At 39.4% G+C, this 18,163-nt stretch overlaps 2 protein-coding genes across 3 annotated transcripts in view; both read right to left on the bottom strand.

The window, feature by feature from the left end:
* LOC109409011 (neurobeachin-like protein 1) overlaps positions 1-18,163 on the bottom strand; it is a 255,913-nt gene that overhangs the window by 118,274 nt on the left and 119,476 nt on the right. The window lies entirely within an intron of this gene.
* On the bottom strand, positions 13,451-14,794 carry LOC109429135 (larval cuticle protein A2B-like). Its single transcript, XM_062856955.1, has 3 exons — positions 14,102-14,794; positions 13,808-14,033; positions 13,451-13,730 (listed from the first exon to the last, which is right to left on the bottom strand). Exons 1-3 carry the CDS (start codon positions 14,114-14,116, stop codon positions 13,579-13,581), a joined length of 393 nt encoding a protein of 130 aa, XP_062712939.1. The 5' UTR covers positions 14,117-14,794; the 3' UTR covers positions 13,451-13,578.

Here is an 18,163-nt window from a genome sequence, read left to right as displayed (position 1 = left end):
GGGGCTTGTGCTTGAAAATCAGAACAATCTACGAACAAAATTGCAAAATCCGTATTTCATGAATTTTTTTTGAAAACCAACACGGATTTTCAAACACTTAGGAGCAATCGCTTCCTTAGGGTCCCAGCTAACTTCCAATATGCGGGTTGTAACCTTTCGGTTTGCCAAAACCTTAGCCTCCAAACTTTTGTGGGGGCTTGTGCTTGCAAATCAGATAAATCTAAGAACAAAATTGCAAAATCCGTATTTCATGAAATTTTTTTAGTAAACCAACACGGATTTTCAAATACTTGGGCGCAAACGCTTCCTTAGGGTCCCAGCTAACTACCAATATGCGGGTTGTGACCTTTCGGTTTGCCAAAACCTTAGCCTCCAAACTTTTGTGGGGGCTTGTGCTTGAAATTCAGATAAATCTAAGAACAAAATTGCAAAATCCGTATTTCAAGATGTTTTTTTCAGTAAACCAACCCGGATTTTCAAATACTTGGGCGCAAACGCTTCCTTAGGGTCCCAGCTAACTCCCGATATGCGGGTTGTGACCTTTCAGTTAGCCAAAACCTTAGCCTCCAAACTTTTGTGGGGGCTTGTGCTTGAAAATCAGATAAATCTAAAAACAAAATTGCAAAATCCGTATTTCATGATTTTTTTCAGTAAACTAACATGGATTTTCAAATACTTGGGCGCAAACGCTTCCTTAGGGTCCCAGCTAACTCCCAATATGCGGGTTGTGACCTTTCGGTTTGCCAAAGCCTTAGCCTCCAAACTTTTGTGGTGGCTTGTGCTTGAAAATCAGATCAATCTACGAACAAAATTGCAAAATCCGTATTTCATGAATTTTTTTTTTGAAAACCAACACGGATTTTCAAATACTTAGGAGCAATCGCTTCCTTAGGGTCCCAGCTCACTTCCAATATGCGGGTTGTGACCTTTCGGTTAGCCAAAACCTTAGCCTTCAAACTTTTGTGGGGGCTTGTGCTTGCAAATCAGATAAATCTAAGAACAAAATTGCAAAATCCGTATTTCATGAAATTTTTTTAGTAAACCAACACGGATTTTCAAATACTTGGGCGCAAACGCTTCCTTAGGGTCCCAGCTAACTACCAATATGCGGGTTGTGACCTTTCGGTTTGCCAAAACCTTAGCCTCCAAACTTTTGTGGGGGCTTGTGCTTGAAAATCAGATAAATCTAAGAACAAAATTGCAAAATCCGTATTTCAAGATGTTTTTTTCAGTAAACCAACCCGGATTTTCAAATACTTGGGCGCAAACGCTTCCTTAGGGTCCCAGCCAACTTCCAATATGCGGGTTGTGACCTTTCAGTTAGCCAAAACCTTAGCCTCCAAACTTTTGTGGGGGCTTGTGCTTGAAAATCAGATCAATCTACGAACAAGAGTGCAAAATCCGTATTTCATGAATTTTTTTCAGTAAACCAACACGGGTTTTCAAATACTAAGGAGCAATCGCTTCCTTAGGGTCCCAGCTAACTTCCAATATGCGGGTCGTGACCTTTCGGTTTGCCAAAACCTTAGCCTCCAAACTTTTGTGGGGGCTTGTGCTTGAAAATCAGATAAATCTAAGAACAAAATTGCAAAATCCGTATTTCATGAAATTTTTTTAGTAAACCAACACGGTTTTTCAAATACTTGGGCGCAAACGCTTCCTTAGGGTCCCAGCTAACTACCAATATGCGGGTTGTGACCTTTCGGTTTGCCAAAACCTTAGCCTCCAAACTTTTGTGGGGGCTTGTGCTTGAAAATCAGATCAATCTACGAACAAAATTGCAAAATCCGTATTTCATGAAATTTTTTTAGTAAACCAACACGGATTTTCAAATACTTGGGCGCAAACGATTCCTTAGAGTCCCAGCTAACTCCCAATATGCGGGTTGTGACCTTTCGATTTGCCAAAACCTTAGCCTCCAAACTTTTGTGGGGGCTTGTGCTTGAAAATCAGATCAATCTACGAACAAAATTGCGAAATCCGTATTTCATGAAATTTTTTTAGTAAACCAACACGGATTTTCAAATACTTGGGCGCAAACGCTTCCTTAGGGTCCCAGCTAACTCCCAATATGCGGGTTGTGACCTTTTGGTTTGCCAAAACCTTAGCCTCCAAATTTTTGTGGGGGCTTGTGCTTGAAAATCAGATCAATCTAAGAACAAAATTGCAAAATCCGTATTTCAAGATGTTTTTTTCAGTAAACCAACCCGGATTTTCAAATACTTGGGCGCAAACGCTTCCTTAGGGTCCCAGCTAACTCCCAATATGCGGGTTGTGACCTTTCGGATTGCCAAAACCTTAGCCTCCAAACTTTTGTGGGGGCTTGTGCTTGAAAATCAGATATATCTAAGAACAAAATTGCAAAATCCGTATTTCATGAATTTTTTTTAGTAAACCAACACGGATTTTCAAATACTTGGGCGCAAACGCTTCCTTAGGGTCCCAGCTAACTACCACTATGCGGGTTGTGACCTTTCGGTTTGCCAAAACCTTAGCCTCCAAACTTTTGTGGGGGCTTGTGCTTGAAAATCAGATAAATCTAAGAACAAAATTGCAAAATTCGTATTTCATGAAATTTTTACAGTAAATCAACAGGGATTTTCAAATACTAAGGAGCAATCGCTTCCTTAGGGTCCCAGCTAACTTCCAATATGCGGGTTGTGACCTTTCGGATTGCCAACACCTTAGCCTCCAAACTTTTGTGGGGGCTTGTGCTTGAAAATCAGATATATCTAAGAACAAAATTGCAAAATCCGTATTTCATGAATTTTTTTTAGTAAACCAACACGGATTTTCAAATACTTGGGCGCAAACGCTTCCTTAGGGTCCCAGCTAACTACCAATATGCGGGTTGTGACCTTTCGGTTTGCCAAAACCTTAGCCTCCAAACTTTTGTGGGGGCTTGTGCTTGAAAATCAGATCAATCTAAGAACAAAATTGCAAAATCCGTATTTCAAGATGTTTTTTTCAGTAAACCAACCCGGATTTTCAAATACTTGGGCGCAAACGCTTCCTTAGGGTCCCAGCTAACTCCCAATATGCGGGTTGTGACCTTTCGGTTTGCCAAAACCTTAGCCTCCAAACTTTTGTGGGGGCTTGTGCTTGAAAATCAGATATATCTAAGAACAAAATTGCAAAATCCGTATTTCATGAATTTTTTTTTTAGTAAACCAACACGGATTTTCAAATACTTAGGAGCAACCGCTTCCTTAGGGTCCCAGCTAGCTCCCAATATGCGGGTTGTGACCTTTCGGTTTGCCAAAAGCTTAGCCTCCAAACTTTTGTGGGGGCTTGTGCTTGAAAATCAGATAAATCTAAGAACAAAATTGCAAAATCCGTATTTCATTAATTTTTTTCAGTAAACCAACATGGATTTTCAAATGCTTGGACGCAAACGCTTCCTTAGGGTCCCAGCTAACTCCCAATATGCGGGTCGTGACCTTTCGGTTTGCCAAAACCTCAGCCTCCGAACTTTTGTGGGGGCTTGTGCTTGAAAATCAGATAAATCTAAGAACAAAATTGCAAAATCCGTATTTCATTAATTTTTTTCAGTAAACCAACATGGATTTTCAAATACTTGGACGCAAACGCTTCCTTAGGGTCCCAGCTAACTCCCAATATGCGGGTTGTGACCTTTCAGTTAGCCAAAACCTTAGCCTCCAAACTTTTGTGGGGGCTTGTGCTTGAAAATCAGATAAATCTAAGAACAAAATTGCAAAATCCGTATTTTATGATTTTTTTTCAGTAAACTAACATGGATTTTCAAATACTTGGGCGCAAACGCTTCCTTAGGGTCCCAGCTAACTCCCAATATGCGGGTCGTGACCTTTCGGTTTGCCAAAACCTTAGCCTCCAAACTTTTGTGGGGGCTTGTGTTTAAAAATCAGATCAATCTACGAACAAAATTGCAAAATCCGTATTTCATGAACTTTTTTAGTGAAGCAACACGGATTTTCAAATACTTGGGCGCAAACGCTTCCTTAGGGTCCCAGCTTACTCCCAGTATGCGGGTCGCGACCTTTCGGTTTGCCAAAACCTTAGCCTCCAAACTTTTGTGGGGGCTTGTGCTTGAAAATCAGATCAATCTACGAACAAAATTGCAAAATCCGTATTTTATGAAATTTTTTTAGTAAACCAACACGGATTTTCAAATACTTGGGCGCAAACGCTTCCTTAGGGTCCCAGCTAACTTCCAATATGCGGGTTGTGACCTTTCCGTTTGCCAAAACCTTAGCCTCCAAACTTTTGTGGGGGCTTGTGCTTGAAAATCAGATAAATCTAAGAACAAAATTGCAAAATCCGTATTTCATGATTTTTTTTCAGTAAACTAACATGGATTTTCAAATACTTGGGCGCAAACGTTTCCTTAGGGTCCCAGCTCCCAATATGCGGGTTGTGACCTTTCGGTTTGCCAAAACCTTAGCCTCCAAACTTTTGTGGGGGCTTGTGCTTGAAAATCAGATAAATCTAAGAACAAAATTGCAAAATCCGTATTTTATGAATTTTTTTCAGTAAACTAACATGGATTTTCAAATACTTGGGCGCAAACGCTTCCTTAGGGTCCCAGCTAACTCCCAATATGCGGGTTGTGACCTTTCGGTTTGCCAAAACCTTAGCCTCCAAACTTTTGTGGGGGCTTGTGCTTGAAAATCAGAACAATCTACGAACAAAATTGCAAAATCCGTATTTCATGAATTTTTTTTGAAAACCAACACGGATTTTCAAACACTTAGGAGCAATCGCTTCCTTATGGTCCCAGCTAACTTCCAATATGCGGGTTGTGACCTTTCGGTTTGCCAAAACCTTAGCCTCCAAACTTTTGTGGGGGCTTGTGCTTGAAAATCAGAACAATCTACGAACAAAATTGCATAATCCGTATTTCATGAAATTTTTTTCAGTAAACCAACACGGATTTTCAAATACTTGGGCGCAAACGCTTCGTTAGGGTCCCAGCTAACTCCCAATATGCGGGTTGTGACCTTTCAGTTAGCCAAAACCTTAGCCTCCATACTTTTGTGGGGGCTTGTGCTTGAAAATCAGATAAATCTAAGAACAAAATTGCAAAATCCGTATTTTATGATTTTTTTTCAGTAAACTAACATGGATTTTCAAATACTTGGGCGCAAACGCTTCCTTAGGGTCCCAGCTAACTCCCAATATGCGGGTCGTGACCTTTCGGTTTGCCAAAACCTTAGCCTCCAAACTTTTGTGGGGGCTTGTGTTTAAAAATCAGATCAATCTACGAACAAAATTGCAAAATCCGTATTTCATGAACTTTTTTAGTGAAGCAACACGGATTTTCAAATACTTGGGCGCAAACCCTTCCTTAGGGTCCCAGCTTACTCCCAGTATGCGGGTCGCGACCTTTCGGTTTGCCAAAACCTTAGCCTCCAAACTTTTGTGGGGGCTTGTGCTTGAAAATCAGATCAATCTACGAACAAAATTGCAAAATCCGTATTTTATGAAATTTTTTTAGTAAACCAACACGGATTTTCAAATACTTGGGCGCAAACGCTTCCTTAGGGTCCCAGCTAACTTCCAATATGCGGGTTGTGACCTTTCCGTTTGCCAAAACCTTAGCCTCCAAACTTTTGTGGGGGCTTGTGCTTGAAAATCAGATAAATCTAAGAACAAAATTGCAAAATCCGTATTTCATGATTTTTTTTCAGTAAACTAACATGGATTTTCAAATACTTGGGCGCAAACGCTTCCTTAGGGTCCCAGCTCCCAATATGCGGGTTGTGACCTTTCGGTTTGCCAAAACCTTAGCCTCCAAACTTTTGTGGGGGCTTGTGCTTGAAAATCAGATAAATCTAAGAACAAAATTGCAAAATCCGTATTTTATGAATTTTTTTCAGTAAACTAACATGGATTTTCAAATACTTGGGCGCAAACGCTTCCTTAGGGTCCCAGCTAACTCCCAATATGCGGGTTGTGACCTTTCGGTTTGCCAAAACCTTAGCCTCCAAACTTTTGTGGGGGCTTGTGCTTGAAAATCAGAACAATCTACGAACAAAATTGCAAAATCCGTATTTCATGAATTTTTTTTGAAAACCAACACGGATTTTCAAACACTTAGGAGCAATCGCTTCCTTATGGTCCCAGCTAACTTCCAATATGCGGGTTGTGACCTTTCGGTTTGCCAAAACCTTAGCCTCCAAACTTTTGTGGGGGCTTGTGCTTGCAAATCAGATAAATCTAAGAACAAAATTGCAAAATCCGTATTTCATGAAATTTTTTTAGTAAACCAACACGGATTTTCAAATACTTGGGCGCAAACGCTTCCTTAGGGTCCCAGCTAACTACCAATATGCGGGTTGTGACCTTTCGGTTTGCCAAAACCTTAGCCTCCAAACTTTTGTGGGGGCTTGTGCTTGAAATTCAGATAAATCTAAGAACAAAATTGCAAAATCCGTATTTCAAGATGTTTTTTTCAGTAAACCAACCCGGATTTTCAAATACTTGGGCGCAAACGCTTCCTTAGGGTCCCAGCTAACTCCCAATATGCGGGTTGTGACCTTTCAGTTAGCCAAAACCTTAGCCTCCAAACTTTTGTGGGGGCTTGTGCTTGAAAATCAGATAAATCTAAAAACAAAATTGCAAAATCCGTATTTCATGATTTTTTTCAGTAAACCAACACGGGTTTTCAAATACTAAGGAGCAATCGCTTCCTTAGGGTCCCAGCTAACTTCCAATATGCGGGTCGTGACCTTTCGGTTTGCCAAAACCTTAGCCTCCAAACTTTTGTGGGGGCTTGTGCTTGAAAATCAGATAAATCTAAGAACAAAATTGCAAAATCCGTATTTCATGAAATTTTTTTAGTAAACCAACACGGTTTTTCAAATACTTGGGCGCAAACGCTTCCTTAGGGTCCCAGCTAACTACCAATATGCGGGTTGTGACCTTTCGGTTTGCCAAAACCTTAGCCTCCAAACTTTTGTGGGGGCTTGTGCTTGAAAATCAGATCAATCTACGAACAAAATTGCAAAATCCGTATTTCATGAAATTTTTTAAGTAAACCAACACGGATTTTCAAATACTTGGGCGCAAACGATTCCTTAGAGTCCCAGCTAACTCCCAATATGCGGGTTGTGACCTTTCGATTTGCCAAAACCTTAGCCTCCAAACTTTTGTGGGGGCTTGTGCTTGAAAATCAGATAAATCTACGAACAAAATTGCGAAATCCGTATTTCATGAAATTTTTTTAGTAAACCAACACGGATTTTCAAATACTTAGGAGCAATCGCTTCCTTAGGGTCCCAGCTAACTCCCAATATGCGGGTTGTGACCTTTCGGTTTGCCAAAACCTTAGCCTCCAAACTTTTTTGGAGGCTTGTGCTTGAAAATCAGATCAATCTACGAACAAAATTGCAAAATCCGTATTTCATGAAATTGTTTTAGTATACCAACACGGATTTTCAAATACTTGGGCGCAAACGATTCCTTAGGGTCCCAGCTAACTCCCAATATGCGGGTTGTGACCTTTCGGTTTGCCAAAACCTTAGCCTCCAAACTTTTGTGGGGGCTTGTGCTTGAAAATCAGATCAATCTACGAACAAAATTGCGAAATCCGTATTTCATGAAATTTTTTTAGTAAACCAACACGGATTTTCAAATACTTGGGCGCAAACGCTTCCTTAGGGTCCCAGCTAACTCCCAATATGCGGGTTGTGACCTTTTGGTTTGCCAAAACCTTAGCCTCCAAACTTTTGTGGGGGCTTGTGCTTGAAAATCAGATCAATCTACGAACAAAATTGCGAAATCCGTATTTCATGAAATTTTTTTAGTAAACCAACACGGATTTTCAAATACTTAGGAGCAATCGCTTCCTTAGGGTCCCAGCTAACTCCCAATATGCGGGTTGTGACCTTTCGGTTTGCCAAAACCTTAGCCTCCAAACTTTTTTGGAGGCTTGTGCTTGAAAATCAGATCAATCTACGAACAAAATTGCAAAATCCGTATTTCATGAAATTGTTTTAGTATACCAACACGGATTTTCAAATACTTGGGCGCAAACGATTCCTTAGGGTCCCAGCTAACTCCCAATATGCGGGTTGTGACCTTTCGGTTTGCCAAAACCTTAGCCTCCAAACTTTTGTGGGGGCTTGTGCTTGAAAATCAGATCAATCTACGAACAAAATTGCAAAATCCGTATTTAATTGAAATTTTTTAGTAAACCAACACGGATTTTCAATTAGTCAGTCTCAATCGCTTCGTTAGGGTCCCAGCCAACTCCTTGTGGGACGATTATGACCTTTAAGTTAGCCAAAACCTGAACCTCTAAAGATTTTCCTAATTTCTGTAGTTAGCCTCCAATTTTGCATGTCAGTGCCTAACGAAATTTTGGTTTTTTCTTCTATAATTGGAAAAAAATAAGATAAATTAAAAGTTTTTATATGTTTACTGATTGGAAATTATCCGATCTTCCGACTGGCGTACTCGGTTTTGCCCCAAAAGGCCCCAAACAGTTAGCCTCCAACGATTTGTAGTTAGCCTCCAAACTTGCATGCAAGTTACTATGGAAAAAATGTTTTTCGTTTGTAACTCGTTATTTTTAAGGAAAATTAAAAGTTTTTATATGTTTTCCGATTAGAAATGAGCTGATCTTTCGATTGGCGTCCTTGGTTTTGCCCTACAATGCCCCAAAAAGTTAGCCTCCAACGATTTGTAGTTAGCCTCCAAAAACCCTACAACAGCAAATTATTTTTGGAGGCTAAATGGAGGCTAACTACAGACCGCTAGTATCGCGTGTATACAAATGTTAGCTCGTATATGGACTGGATTTTGGCGAACATCGTACCGTAGCTAGAACAGACAAATTAAGTCGGTCGCTACAAAATGTTCACGTTGTTCTCTGTTGAACGGGAACAAATTGCAATGGGCGATCACCTAGTATAAGAACCACTATCAGGGCATAATTCGCATATGTTAACACATCATTCCAATACAATCTCTATAAAGTTCTGAGAAGCTTGAAATCTGAATACTTAAACAACTCTGGCCCCTTAAATATCGCGCAAATTACTAATTTGCGAGATATTTAAGGGGCCGTAGTAATTTGTATAACCTTATGATACCAAGTGCATATAAATAAAGTGGATAGCTTGAATCAAATTCTTCAATTTAACTGGTTTCACTGTCAGCGTTGTGAAGTCCTGGATTTTCCATTGATCGATTATTATTATTTATATATACACGGAATCGCCAAACTACCCAAACTGACTGCCAAAAAGATCGAAGTGCGCGTCGTGCGATCTTAAAGAGCAAATTATAAAACCTTCGTTGAGGAAAAAGTATATATGTTTAACCATAGTTTTGTATTATTAACCCTCGAGCGACCGCGCTGTTGTATTTTGTACAACACGTTGAGAAAATTTCTCTTTTTGTTCTCAACATCAGCGAGGTGCTGGCGGTGGAGGCCAACTGCGTAAGTTACGGAAGGTTAAGATCTGCTTCACAACTAAAACCCGTTCCCACACACTTTCAATTCCCATAGAGAAAAAAACTTAAGAGAATAAGTAAAAAGAAAATCATGTTAAGTACTGTTCCTTTTAATTCCACTAAGAATTTACATCCTTTGACAGATACGTATTTCAACCTCAACTGTAAGGTCGTCTTCAGTGTCTTGTACTTGACTCGACTTTTAAGAGAAAGATGTTTTCATGAGTGGATTCCCACATAACCCGAGGTACCAACTCTAGGGCATCTTATTAACAGAGTTCATCATTCTATAAAATAAGGGAAATCCAAGAGGGAACCACGTTGGTTTATATTTTGAAATAAAAGGTATAGTATGTGTTATTATTGACGAAGTAAATAAATAACTATCTGTGTAAAAACGGCATCACTCTCTCAATTCAGCTTCAATGCACTCAGATTACATAATTTCATTTTAATCATTCAAATCTGTGCCTGATAACACAATCGCCGGCTTAAGGAAATACCAAGACGCTGATAACGCATAAACCGTAAAACGAGTTAACTTTGATTCTTGAAGGCATTTTCTGACAAATGGTATATTAATGTGTATTGCAATTGATCAAACATTATTATTCTGGACAACGCATGAATTATTCCTTGTACCGTCTACCCCCGTTGATTTGACTAATTGGACCACTTTTTAATTTGATCCCCGCTAATCTGCACATCGTTCAAACTTCATTCTGAAACGGAACGCAGAATCAAAATAAAACAGTAAAAATAGTTACCATCAGTGTGTTTTTCGATGCCCACAGGGTTACTAGAAGTTCAAATTAAAAATGAGCAAACCACCGAATTGCATGAGGTGTCGTTCAAACCAACGGGGGTAGACGGTATATTTAGAATTCCTCTTGCATTTTAACATGCTGGAATGCCTCTTCTCGTGTAGTGAAGCTAAACTTAAAAACTAAAAGTAGATGGCAGCTGGCACATCCTTGTGGTCCTTTGTCCTTTGTTGTAAATGTTTTTTGTTTTTTTTTTACACAAAGTTGTTTACGATATCGAGAAGGCATTCGCTCAAAAGGAATCCTGCTTGGGTGTTTTCTTAGATATCGAGGGTGCCTTTGACAACGTGCCTTTCGATGCCATATTGGAAGCCGCACGGCGTCATGGTATATCTCCAATGATTTCCAATTGGATTCACCAAATGCTCAAAAACCGACATCTCTTCGCGACATTGCGTCAAGCGGCGATTAGGAAATTGAGTGTTTGTTGATGCCCCCAAGGGGGAGTCTTATCACCACTTTTGTGGAATCTCGTAGCAGATACGCTATTAAGGCAACTCAATAATAGCGGTTTTCCTACTTATGGTTTTGCCGACGACTACCTAACATTGTTTGTCGGTATGTGCATCAGCACCCTTTTCGACCTGATGCAAAACGCTCTTCAGGTAGTTGAGGGTTGGTGTCACCAATATGGCCTTTCGGTAAATCCGAGTAAAACATCTATTGTTCTTTTCACGGAAAAGCGAAACCGTAATGGTATTCGACCTTTACGTCTCTTTGATTCTGAAATCAATGTGACTGAACAGGTAAAGTACGTTGGAGTCATTCTTGATTCCAAGCTTTCCTGGACACCTTATGTTGAGTTCAGAATCAAGAAAGCTTGTATGACATTCGGGCAATGCCGGCGAACCTTTGGTAGAACTTGGAGTCTAAAACCCAAGTTTATCAAATGGATTTACACAACTGTTGTTCGTCCAATATTAGCCTATGGATGTCTTGTGTGGTGGCAAAAGGGCGAAGTGAGAACGGTCCAATCAAAGTTAGGCCATCTCCAAAGGATGTGCTTAATGGCGATGTCTGGAGCGTTCTCTTCAACTCCTACGGCAGCGCTCGAAGTTCTCTTTGACGTTGCCCCACTACACATTCATCTCAAACAAGAAGCACTTTCTTGCACTTACCGCCTATGCGCAGATAAAAATAATGAGATTTACACGTCATGTAAACTTCATTTTAGTCATGTAAACTTATTGTTATGGTGGTTTACATGATATATCATGTAAATTTGTGTTATATGTCATGTAAACACTCAGAGTCATGCTGAATTACATGACATATAATGGAAGTTTACATGATATTTTATGACTTTTAAATGATATGTCATGTAAACTTCTATGATATCCCACGCTCCAATTATGTGCATCATATGTCACAGAATTTTACACTCTTTTTCCGATCTGTGTGGGTACTCGGTTTACTAGAGGAAACTCCTGTGAACCGCAGTTCAACACACACCTCGTTGTTTCCACTTTTGGTGAATTACACAGATCGAAAAAAGAGTGTAAAATTCTGTGACATACGATGCACATGATTGGAGCGTGGGATATCATAGAAGTTTACATGACATATCATGTAAAGTTCATGAAACATCATGTAAACTTCCATTTTATGTCATGTAATTCTGCATGACTCTGTGAGTTTACATGATATATAACACAAATTTACATGATTCATCATGTAAACCATCATAACACTAAGTTTACATGACTAAAAGGAAGTTTACATGACGTGTAAATCTCATTATTTTTATCTGTGTAGGACAAAGTTGTCCATGCTCCAAGTGATCTTACAATTGCTTGTTATTTTCCATATAGGACATTTTCCACGAAATTCCCTTCCCGGGTAGAGTGGACATCTGGTTATCTGGAGAGAAGTATTTCAGACGGCATCGTATGTTACACTGACGGCTCCCTTCTCAAAGGTGCTGGTGTTTATTCTCGTGAGCTAAGGCTGCATCAGTCTTACTCGCTAGGTAGACACTGCACCGTTTTTCAGGCCGAAATCTTTGCTCTTATGTGCGGAGTGCAATCAGCACTTCAGCAGCACGTAATGGGCAAAGTAATATACTTTTGTTCAGATAGCCAGGCTGCTATTAAAGCACTTGCTTCGGCCAACTCCAGGTCGAAGATAGTTATCGCTTGTCGAACTCAAATCAAGGAGCTGAATTCAGCAAACGCTGTTCATCTTGTATGGGTACCTGGCCATTCTTCCATCGCTTGAAATGAATTGGCTGATGAGTTAGCTCTCACTGGAGCATCACATGACTTCATTGGCCCTGAGCCAGCTATTCCGGTATCCACGTGTTGGGTAAAGCTTCAGATTGACACCTGGGCGGCCACTCAGCTCCAACAATACTGGAATAGTTTGGAGTCATGTCGTCAAACCAAATTGTATTGTACTGAGCCATCTCCAAGGGTGGCGAAGTATCTTACAAATCTGTCAAAGTAGAATTGCAGCATTCTGGTCAAAGCATTGACTGGTCACTGCCGACTCAGCTATCACATGGCGAATATTCATCAAGCTGATACATTTGCCTGTGATAGCTGTGAATCCGATATGGAACTTCGTATCATTTAATATGTAACTGTTCAGTTTTTGCGCAACTGCGTTTCCGTGTACTCGGAAAACACATATTAAGAGAAACTGACTTCAGAAACCTGAATCTTCAGGACGTTCTGCTGTTCTTGACCCGCTGTGGTAAAGAGCTATAGGCTTTCTGTACGCCTTATGCGTTATCACAGTGCCCTTCTCAGGGCGCTGTTTGAATCCATTGTGGTACGCTTTTGCGTGTATGACGATCCTATTCCCTTACCTGTCCTTTCCCCTGTCCTATCCTTTTTCCTTCCCTTCTCCGTCAGGCAAATGATGAATAGGCTCGTGTTCATGGCGATGGCACAAATTTCCCAAATGGAGGAGAACGTGCCTCTAGAGCCGACCTACTGATACCTGATACCTGAAGCTTTGTCCCAGTGAGGATCCTACGCCAAGAAGATGGGTATCGTATATACTTAAGCGTTTACTGCTTTGGCTTTATGGGCCATGATTTGATTCTCTGGAACATAAAGCCTACTTAAAATTCCTTTAGGTATCCAACTTCATTTCGAAGAATGATTAATTATGGGCCATAATTAATGAAGCCGTTCATATGAAAATGAAAAAATGAAAACGAAATAATTAAAGCACACAAATTCATTTATAATGTTTTGTTTTATTGATTAACAACTTAAGGTAGTAGCACTATAATTGATGGTTGGCTAACATCAGTCTATGTTTCTATTGGTGAGCAATGCAACAAAAAAGGACGGTCAAATCAGATTTAACCGAACACCTTGGCCACTGGAGCCACGGGCACCAGCGCCTTGTGTACCAATGGGCCACGCTGAACGATCGCGTTGAAACCGTTGATTGGATCGGCAGTGTAGATCACAGTGCGCACAGTGCCGTCGGGTTCGACCAGCGAGTAAGAGCCTATAAAGGAGAAACGATAAGTTTTCGCGTCCAGTGGAACTTCGAGCGAAAAGCTCCGCTTGGTTAAAAGCTCTTACCCTTCACAACATCTCCATCTCGGGTTTCTTGTTGGCTCTTGTTATCACCGGTCAAAGCGTCCTGAACGTTGTAAGCATAGGTATACTGTGGCAGTGGGTCATAGTTGGTGTTAACTGCAGCAACTGCTGGAACCACAGGGGCTAGAGGGGCAGCGGCGAATCGAGCAGCTGGCAGTAGAACTCCGGCTTTGCTCACTCCGATCAAACAAACGGTTACGATCACAATCTGTAATAGAACCCCCACATGCACTGTAATCTTCTGCTAGACACTATTTAGAACACAATCGAGTTTACCTTGAAGGCAGCCATTCTTTTCTTTTGGTACACTTTGTTGCTTTGGCTAGAGGATAGAACTGTTGATTTCCACTTGGATGTTTGAAACTACTTTGATAGCAATGAAATTATCGTTCGAGTTTATAAAGGGATTGGATGATGTCCACCCCGCTCCGGACGACACAAATTATTTAATTATATTGAAATATATGTCCGAAAATAGCGGTACATGATTGGTGACGAACCAGGGCGGCTGAATAAACGCAGTACATTATAACTTAGTACGTGAGATATAAACACAAGCGATGTACCTTCGGTGCATAATGCCAGCCAGCGGGCCAAGTCAGAGCCAGTGCCGATCCATTCAATCGAACAATAATCATTTTTCGGTCACACTTTTGCGTTACATAATTAACACTTTACATATAGAGAAATGGATAGTCTCGGTGGGTGTGAGCGCATTCGAATGACATAGTTGCATATTAGCTGTCGGGCATATTGTACGTCCGATGGCGGAGCCCATACTTATAATACGACCTTGAACTATGGCGGAGGGCTACTACAGACGGTCAGCAAATTGATTCCGTAAGAGAATTGAAAATAAAAATCAGAAGTTTTATGTAGTTTTTTAACAGGGAAAATGATAACTTCGGTAGTGCAGTGCTGTGGCATTGACTTAATCCTAATCTGACAAAAATATACAATAAATGATCTTTCAGTTTTCAATGCATTAAGTAATCCAATGATTTGAGCACGTTATATTCTATAAGTTAATATAGGGTGACTTTGGGTATTATCGACAGGTTTGTTATCTTCGTCATGTGGCGTTTTTGTCGGTCAAATTGCTTGAAACTTTTCCATATGAATTTTTCTTGGTTGGGAAAGATTTTAGAGCAACTCTGAGTTCAACAGATTACAAAAAACATTACGAAGAGAACAAAACTGCCGAATATACGTATCAGAAGACCGTGTGTATTAGTTTGATCCTTATTCAACGAGCTCCTAGAAATTTTTGGCTTGACACGTAGATATGAAGACCTACACTGCAAGACATAATTTAAGAATATTCGATGAAATTAAAACTCAAGATTTTTTGATTCAGTCTGTTTGAGTTCAAAACGTAAATAGGGTATGTGTTCCATTTGTAATCTCACGCTCCCATATCCATCCTATCCGATAACAAGCGATTAAGGCACCGATTGATTCCGTTCTTTTTGTTTTCATGGGTGCTCACTTCTAACAAAAAATACAAAAATAAGAAACAAAACAAACAGCGCTTCAATCCTTTGTTTTTCGTAGGATGAAAATGGGAGCCACATGCTTAATAAGGGAACGAATACCCTATATTCTTATCAATCAGTGATCGAACCTAGGCCCCCTTATAGGGGAATTCAGGGTAAAATGAACAGAATGGTGTTTTACAGGTTTTTTTTGCATATTTTAACAATTGGGTTCTATACAACAACATAAATGATTGTACTTCTGCTGATATTGGACTTAAAAATTAACTAAACCACTTTCAAATGACCAACAGAAATTGTATTCAAAAATAATTTAAATTATGAACGTAATAGCGAAGCTTCCATCTGAACAAGTGCTTGCTGTATTAGAGTTTGCTGAGAATAAAACGATGAATATCAAAGCCACAGTTTAAACAACAATCACAATCAGCTTGGTGAGATCTTTCTGATTATTTTTCTATTTGTATCAAATGCATAGAAAATTGCGGGAAAATGTTTGTAAGGGGAGGGTCGTATATCATTACTTTTTATCTCGCTTTTTATATCGTTTCAGAGAGCGAGTAATGGCGCTTAAGCCAAGGCTTGAAAGCCAGGGCATTCGGAGTAAATACCTTTGTCCCATCCCAGGATTCCAGAGGACATGGAGTGACATTAACTTTCTTAGCAAAGTCACTCCCAATATAGCTGTATATTAAACTCACCACGGTGTGTCTGGTGGAAAACATTATTTTAAAAAAATCGGTATCGCTAAAATACCCACCAAACGAAAGCTAAGGGTCCCACCTTTCATTTGAGACTTAAATGAGAAAGTTCTATCGGCGGGTCTAGAACATTTTTTTTTTTGAAATAGTGTGATATTTTTTGTATTTTCTCGAAGTACTAAGTAATAACGAAAAAACAGTTTGTCCATGGCTTTCCGACGGAAGATTTTTTATATGATGTTAATAACACTTCCCACAAAAGCATAGTAGTCCCATGGTCAAAAAAAAAACAGTAAATAGTAGTCGGTTTCGTGGTTATAGGCAGTAATGCTTAAAAAAATGTAATAGTTTCAAGCAGGTGGACATGATGAGTTCATATTTCAATTTACATGTGTACCGCATCATGCTCTAATACTCGTAATTATTATTAAACCACCGTGTTCATCCTTATAGAATGCATTTGACAAAACTTTCAATTATTTAAAGAATTTTATTATGTTCTCTATTGAGCATTGCACGATATAAGCATAGACAAACAGACGTAACACTCTTCAATAGGGCTTGGCACATGCATTTAACGATGAATTCAAATTTCGTTTGATTTCCGCGATTCTTTCACCAGAGGTGCTAATGTTCGATCGCTTTGGTGTTTGAAAGTGTACACGTTGCTGAATGATACAAACGAAACTTACAGGGGACATGTATAAAAGTGTGCGTGTTAGGCAAACATCAAATCGCATCCCATCATGGCCGACAGTGGTCTCGCGCGGTTCTACCAATAGGTGGATGCGTGTTCATGAAAAAGACAGCAAAAAAATAATGAATTTTCTCTAAGAGTTACGTCTTTTTGTCTGTGATATGAGGGATTGGCTGTGTGTTCCAAATACCATGAATTGGCTAAAACTGCAAACTGAACATGTTATTGATACTTTTACTGTATAAACAAGCTCTGCAAATCTCTAGGCACAAAAAATTGCCAATTTATTTGACTGAGCTGTTTTAAGTGAAAAACATCCTAAAGGCCACGATGTTGAATGCTAAGATACTACAATTAATTACAAGACGACAAACACTTTCCAGAATCCTAAGATGACCGCAACTCGATATTTTCTGGAATCATATCTTTAAACGCGTGTATTTCTAATGGGGCAGGTGGGTCACGACACATAATTTGAGAAAGGCGGTCCTACAATAACGAAGCAAAACTTAAATAAAAATTTCGTTGATTTATTTAGTTTTTTGGTAAAATAAGTACTTTTTCATAAAATCTAATTGTTATCCGAGATTTTTTGTTCTCAAGGCCGTCATTAACATAATCGTCATCATTGAAAAATCTAAAGCGGTTTTCTCGTACAATACTGATATTTTCGTATCAAAAATGTATTTACTGTAATGCTGCAGGAGAATGGAGTACAACGATTACATTTTCAATGCAAACAAGAAAACTCCCTTTTGCAACTTTAGCAGAACTGCAACTAGCACTATCTTTTTGCATCATCGGTAGTAGTGCTAGGTCTGCCGCGTTTGCTCTTAAATTAAGAAGGAACTGTAGTTCTTGCAGCACTACATATTTCGCAATTACAGCAAATATCGATACTCTGCGTAGAAGACTCAAATTATATTTATACTTAAAGAGAGTAATTCTAAAGGGTATGATCTCATCATTGAACGAATAAACTTTAAATGAGTAGTTGCGATATATTATTGTGGGATGTTACCAACTTCTATATCTGGTATATTTCAGAAAAAGTTGATCAATAATCTCAATAACCTGCAAATACAAATAACAACAAATTGGGACTTTTCTATTTTATTCTGGCTTAGCCATATAAAACAAATATCTAAATCTGTGAATATCAACTACCTTCGATGATATTGATGGTTGCAGAAAAAGCTTCTTCGAACACAGCACGCACACCTTGGTACGGTTTTCATCGTGACTTTATGATTTCATGTCATATTTGTTTCTCTAAAAGTTTGGAACAAAGCTATGTTGAAATTGGATTTCTTTTATTTTTTATGATTCAATACCTAATGATATACCACACAGCTATCCTTCAAATTAGCGAAAAATGTTAATTGCTTTTACAAGTACCAGAACGTATACCGGCCTATAATGGAACGTGGTCATTTTATCTGAG

The sequence above is a fragment of the Aedes albopictus genome, chromosome 3 (genome assembly GCF_035046485.1).
Source record: "Aedes albopictus strain Foshan chromosome 3, AalbF5, whole genome shotgun sequence".
NCBI lineage: Eukaryota > Metazoa > Arthropoda > Insecta > Diptera > Culicidae > Aedes > Aedes albopictus.
Note: the sequence above shows the minus strand (reverse complement) of the source record. Positions and strands in the feature narration are given on the sequence as shown.

What these genes read in the sequence shown, in the direction of transcription:
- LOC109429135 (XM_062856955.1), bottom strand. An exon ending in AGATGGAGATGTTGTGAAGG is followed by an intron (nt 13,731 to 13,807) that starts GTAAGAGCTTTT and finishes TCTCCTTTATAG; the next exon opens with GCTCTTACTCGCTGGTCGAA.